The sequence below is a fragment of the Typopeltis vanoorti genome, chromosome 6, assembly GCF_054136105.1.
Source record: "Typopeltis vanoorti isolate ZY-2024b chromosome 6, IOZ_Tvanoo_1.0, whole genome shotgun sequence".
NCBI classification, from domain to species: Eukaryota; Metazoa; Arthropoda; class Arachnida; order Uropygi; family Thelyphonidae; genus Typopeltis; species Typopeltis vanoorti.
In genome coordinates, this window is record NC_143554.1 from 150,304,492 (window position 1) to 150,311,215 (window position 6,724).

A 6,724-nucleotide genomic window follows, 5' to 3' on the forward strand; every position below is an offset into this window, starting at 1 on the left:
GGGATGAGGAAGTGATTGTCCCACTTTATAAGGCATTAATAAGAATATTATGTTCAGATCTGGTGGCTTGGATTCCTTGCTGATGAAGAAGTGCTGGAGAGGATCCAGAGACGAGTGATAAAGATTGTGGCAGGTCTGTGGATTGCTTCTGTGAGAATAGATTGACGTTTTGTAGGCTCCAATAACTGGCTGTGAGCAATAGATTTTTCATCATAAATTTACTTGAATTTAATTATTTTTTTCTTAAAATTTTCAATAGAAGGAAAAATGGATTTGTAAAAACGTTTACAAATCTATTTAAACCTTTATATTCATTTGATACAGCTAGCTGTTTATCATTAGGTGTATTGTTAGCATAACTGCAAATTCAACAGTGAATGGCTTTGGAAAAAAGCTCAAAGTGTTCCAATCACCAAGTTGCTCCGTATAATGAAAGAATGCCCTCTATTATGAAGAAAGGAAGCTATATAAACTGATGTGTTAATCCGAATGACAAAGTCAATAGCGTCTCACCGTTTGATTTGTAGAATAATCTGCGCCAATAGTTCATTTGGAGATCAATCCAATCTAATAAGCCAAATTACTGCTCCAGAAGCTATGCATAGTATTAATTAGTTACGTCCCATTTTTTTACAGTTTTACTTGCACATATTAAACGTAGTCGTGCGGAGTTCTTTGTTCACTACTCAACAGTTGCCAGTTAAGTGTAAATATTTAGTTTGGGATGGTTTTTTAGAACCAGTTGAATAAGTTTCCTTTGTAGCTTTTGAATAGGAAGATATAAAAGTCCAAATGTTAAAATAATTATAAAATTGATAAAACTTCATACCGATCCTTTTCGTTTCATATTATGAACGAATCCTTAGTGCATTTATTCCTTAAAGGGAATAGACGGAACTCCTAATAGCCGTAACTAGCATTTTGAAGACAGGTTAGCCAGTTTCAGTCGTTCAGCAGGCCTCATCGATAATGAATCGAAACAAGTAATGAATCAATGCTTGTCAGGAGAGAGAGAGACCGGGAGAGAGAGAAAGGGAGAGAGAGAGAGGGAGAGAACAATATCAACCAATGTTTCAAACTAAATTCTTACTGAAAAAAAGGTAAACAGAAATTGCTAAATAAATGAAGCAGGGAAAAAAATGCTGAAAATATTTTAAGGAATTTTCTGATCTCTTTATTTCCTCACTCTACTAAGAATTTCAGATCGAGTGATCTGGTAATAAAACATGAACTGATTATTCAAATAGTTTCTCAGTTATCGCAATAACTAAATTCGATGGAAAAGTTCACTTGCTTTCTGAATTTCATTTTGTTTGGAGAACAAAAAAAAAGTTGAACTAACGGGTGTTCCCCTAATGGATAAAAGAAAAGAAGTGATAAGATTATAAAATGGCAGATCATCATGCGTTATACATTGCGAAAGATGTAATCATTCACGATAAGAGCGGACTTAGTACTTTTTATTTCCAGTTCTGCTTTAGGTCTGGTGATGGTGCTATTCACTCAATAAAGCCTCCCTCCTACCAAAGGTGAGTCAATCTTTAGTTTTAAAGTAGGGAAATATTTACGTGCTTCAAATGCATCTTAACAAATATCTGTATATTAATAATACAAGAATACGTATTAGTTATTAAATACCTCCTTGGAGATATGATTTCTTGTGACTCCATGGGGGTGGGAAAAATAATAACAATACAAAGTTATTATCAGGATGCATATCTGCAGTTGTACCAACCCTTAATGTAATTTAGGTACATATGGCTGGATGTGTGAAACACACACACACACACACACACACACACACACACACACACACACACACACACACACACACACACACACACACACACACACACACACACACACACACACACACACACACACACACACACACACACACACACACACACAATGGGTTGTCACGGTACACAAAGTATTGTAACGCTCCATGACGTAACGCATGTTATAACCCAGTTCCGCGGTTAGATTTTTGATGAATCCAGACTACTAATATCAACTGTTGCTCAATTTTCTACTTGATCCTATCTCTGTAGGTAAAACATTAGTTCAACAAACACTCATTTCTCTTGATACCAATAAGGCAAATTACAAAAACGTAATTTGTGCCAAAAGTCTCATTTATTAAATAACTATTTCTATACCATAACCTGCTAAGCTAAATTTTATCGACATGTAAATTAGTATATCTAATTTTTAATAATAATAATGGAAACTGATTTAAAAAAAATATCTACACATACATATAAAACTGTAAGTGATGTATTTGGTTTGCAGATTATTGCATTAGCATCTATATAAATGTTACTAAATCACCTGAAAAATGTGTCAATATCTCTTTGATACATTTCATGTATCTGTCTCAGCTTATCTGTCTAACTGTTCTCAGTTTATTGTAGGACTCCAATATAGATGGATATTACTAAAGTTTTGTTTGAAATCCATGAAGATTGTATCGTACCATCTCTACGTTTGTTTTATTTGTTGGTCCAAAAATAGGTAACAGGCACACAAAATATTGTCGCGCTCCATGACATAATGTGTGTTATGAATACGGACAAAACCTGGTGTAGCATTAAACCCTGGTTGTTGTTATGACATGGGTTGGGGATGCACAGGATTTCTGAGGCCTCATTATTTTTTTTATGAAACTGTTACGACCAATATACGAAATTTCTTCTTTTTTTTTTTTTTGCAAACTACATGATATCCTTATTTGTTGTGTGGAAGGCTAATCCTGATATGTGTTTCGTTTTCTTCTCAACGTCCTTTACATGCTTCAACGTGTAGATCGTCCCGTCTAGCAACATAGCAAATGCTACAGTAGCAATGAATTTTATAAACTCTTGGTTAGTGTTCAGAGGTGTAACAAACTCTGTTGTTACACCTCTGTACACTAACTGAACAGAATCTACATTTCCAATAAGACAAAGAAAAGGAATGAGCACTTCGTTGTCATAGGCATACCAGATACGCACTGAAATCTTAGACACATCTCCGACAGTTTCTTCTAATAAAGAAATTTCAGCGATGCAATCACCTTTCTGTACATCAAGAAAGCTCCCCCAACATCGGGTCCCATTCATCAAAAATTTCACAATCGCAGAGTTAGAAAATGTACGCTTTATGCCACAGAAGTGTACATCAACAACTAATGTGCAACAAATGCTTGTGCATTAGTTAATCCAACAGGTTTTTGCCACTCTGGTCTCTTGAAGTTCGTGAAATATCTACTATGTGTAATTATTTTTATAGTTCATGTTTATACAAGTTTTGTAACCCTTACAATATAAGTTCCACATCTTACAAAACCTGTCGAGTCGTTTCAATGGACTACTCTCATATTAAAATTAAACAAAATACGTCTCTGTGTGCATAGTACATATGTATTCTGTATATTTTGTGCATGTCTTATCTTCCTATTTTCTATGTATTCTATTCAATTTGGCTAATTTCCCTAATGATATAAAATTTGTGTACTTCCATATGGCTAAAACGATTGTCAATATGAAAACGATCTCAACAATGGAATAATTCTTTTTTTAAAACAATCCATTCAAAAGAAAAAAGCAGAGGTCCAATCGTCCATATAGAGCAGGCGAAATTTAGGATGAATGTCGGATAAGGAGAATTGAACCCTTTGGAATTTAAGAGAGCTGCAATTCACTTTTTAGATGCTTAATTATGAATGTGTATTATAGAAATGAGGCTAATTTTGGTTTTATGAGACATGGTGTTCATATGCAAACCCCTTTACATCAAATGCATTCCAGGTAAATCTGTGCAACATATATCACCGATGGGGAAGAAATTAATCGATTTATCTTCTAGTTGATATGAGGTGACTTTTATAGTTTTAAGCGTTATAATTCTGAACTTGTCTGATTTGATTTTTCTTTCATACCATTTCATCTATTTCCGTTCTTTCTCCTTCCACAGAACAGTACTCTCTCATCTCTTACACATTCAGCAACTGTTAGATATGGTATCTTAATAGTTTTTATTCCAAACGTTTTTATTTTTCAACAGTGAGTGAATGTAGCCCGCAAGTTTAACTAAACTCCAGTTAAATGTCTCCCACAGTCCACAGGGAAAACGTATTTGACAAATGAATATAATTAAGAGTATGAATTTCAACTTTCATCTTTATAATTCTTTATCCTTGGTGGATTTTTCAACAAGATCACTATTCATAATTTGTAAAATTCCTCGTCATTTCAGTCACAGTTTTGCAATACATACAAGCAGAATAACCAATAGGTAGTAATTTTCAATTTCCTTTAATTTCAGAGATAACCATGGAGACAGTGGAACAAATTTTCGAATCTCTATTGGAGAATCCGCGTCTGTTTGATGTTACATTCTTAGTTGGTGATGAGCACCAACCAGTGAGAATTAAGGCTCATAAATTGTTACTGTCCCTTCGAAGTCCTGTTTTTGAAGCGATGTTTTCAGGCTTATACAAAGAAGAGAAGGAAATATTGGTCCCAGATATCACACAAAAGGCATTTGGTATCATGATAAAGTGAGTGACCCTTCGTAGCTACTTTTTGTTTTTATTTAATGTTTTAATATTTTTATGAACGCTCCTTAATTCCGTCATTCTATTTTTTTCAGGTACTTGTACACAGACACGATATTCATTCCAACCCTAGACGATGCGATGGAAGTTTATTATGCCGCAGAAAAGTATGAAATACCTCTCCTGAAAGACAAAAGTGCAATATGTATTTTCAACGACGTTACATCAAAAAATGCGTGTAAAGTTCTCGAATTCGCGAAACGTATGGATCTATCGAGAGTGATGACCTATTGTCTCTGTACAATCGACGTCAACACAGAGACCATCATCCAGTCTTCTGATTTCCTCAGTTTCAAAAAAGAAACCGTAGAGTTAATAGTGTGTAGAGATACGTTGGAACTCGAGTCAGAATATTGTCTGTTTGAGGCAGTTCATAAATGGGGAATGAAGCAACTCGAAACAGAAGCTCAAGTGAAAACAGAAGACTTACGAAAAATCTTAGAAGAACTCCTTATGCACATTAGATTCGGCGTGATGTCGGTCGAAGAACTTGGTACTGTTTCAGAAACTAAAATGTTTACTTCTGAAGAGATTTGCTCTCTGCTCGGTAGAGCTACAAAATCTGAAACTCATTCAATATTTGCTTCGCTAGTGGGAAGTTATATATTTTACCCTAGGTGTTATCGTTCTTCATACTCAATATTGGCGTGCTTTCCGAGGGATGCAGTAAATTCTTCATTGGTATTAAAAAATTCATCATGTACTGATTTCCAGGAATTCAGTGTTAATAAGATCTCATTTATTCTGGAAATACTGGAGAACTCTTTACTAATTGGTGATATTTTTGTAATCTTATTTGAAGGTGGGACAAAATATGTTTTTCCTATGGTCTCTGTTAAGAGACTCAATTCACCTGAAAAAGAAGTAAAATATTGTGCTTCGAACAAAAAATATGAAACCATTTTCGCCCAAGAAGGAGATAAATTTCAAATAACTGCAGTAGGAGAAAAAGGTACGCGCATTGAGGGATACCTTAATCCTCTTGGTGTAATGAATAACGTATACCAAGAGAAAGATTGCAAATTCCGTGTACAATTAGAAGGCAATTGGGATTGCGATATAATCTGGTTCTGGATTAAGGCATAGGGAAAATACAATTTAGGGAAAACATCTGGACATCTCATTTTCACATTCTGTTTTGTTAAATTGTCCAGGACTGTAATTCCATTCTGTGATATTTAGTAAGTGTATTTATTGATTACTAAGTATATGAGAGCAGTTTTTGAGTTATTAAATCGTCAGTGATATTATTAACATTAATGTAAATTAATTATTGTAATCATCCATTTATTGAACGTCCATTAAAATTCTTTCCCATTCTATTAATAAAGAAATATAAACTTAAGTTGATCTTTTAAAATCAATACTATCAGTAATCCATTGAAGTCACTCATTCTTCGAATGTTGGCTCTAATTCTGTCGGCCACTAAATTAGATACTATGCGTATCTAATTTTAGATACGCATAGTATCTAATTATCGAAGTAATCTAATATTAGTAATATTAGATTACGAAGAGTATATGCCAAATACATTTTTCGCGGGCGTTACCGAGTGTTCAAAGCCAGCGCTTCCCAAACTGTGGGCAGCGGTCCCCTTGGTGGTCGTAGGTTTGTAGAGGGGGGGCGTGAAATAATGAAAACAAATTTAAAATCTTTTTGGACTAAGTAGATTTTTTTACCTTAAAAGAAACGTATTTCATTTTTATTATATCTTTTTTGTTATTTTTTATATTTTAATGAAAAAAAATCTCAGACTGGTGCGGGATCACAAATATTGCTTCCTGAGTATTTCTGCGCTTAACGAATATTAGTAAATATATGCTTATTCATATAAGTTTCATTTCAAAGCAGAAATTTAAGAATTGCAGTTTCAAATATTTCACCTGATATTGACCTTTTGTGTAGCAGTATTGAAACACATCCATCACGTTAAATTGTTATTAAACTTATTTTATGTTTTTAATTCTTACTTTATTTATTGCTAATCGTGTTCCGTTTCATGTGTTCTGTCCTGCAAATGTACAACAACAACAATGTCTGTTGTGTTATGATCCATCGAGTCGTTTCCGACTCCTGCCGACTCCACGAACATACACTCTCCATTCCGATCTGTCCCTGACCAT

General features: G+C 34.2%; 1 protein-coding gene across 1 annotated transcript; it reads left to right on the top strand.

Moving 5' to 3' along the window:
• Positions 1-1,484: 1,484 nt before the first annotated feature.
• Positions 1,485-5,945, top strand: LOC150106103 (BTB/POZ domain-containing protein 2-like). The gene is made up of 3 exons (XM_090393849.1): positions 1,485-1,529; positions 4,309-4,543; positions 4,636-5,945. The coding sequence occupies exons 2-3, from the start codon at positions 4,317-4,319 to the stop codon at positions 5,684-5,686; spliced, it is 1,278 nt and encodes a 425-aa protein (XP_090249975.1). The 5' UTR covers positions 1,485-1,529; positions 4,309-4,316; the 3' UTR covers positions 5,687-5,945.
• The last annotated feature ends 779 nt before the right edge of the window (positions 5,946-6,724 follow it).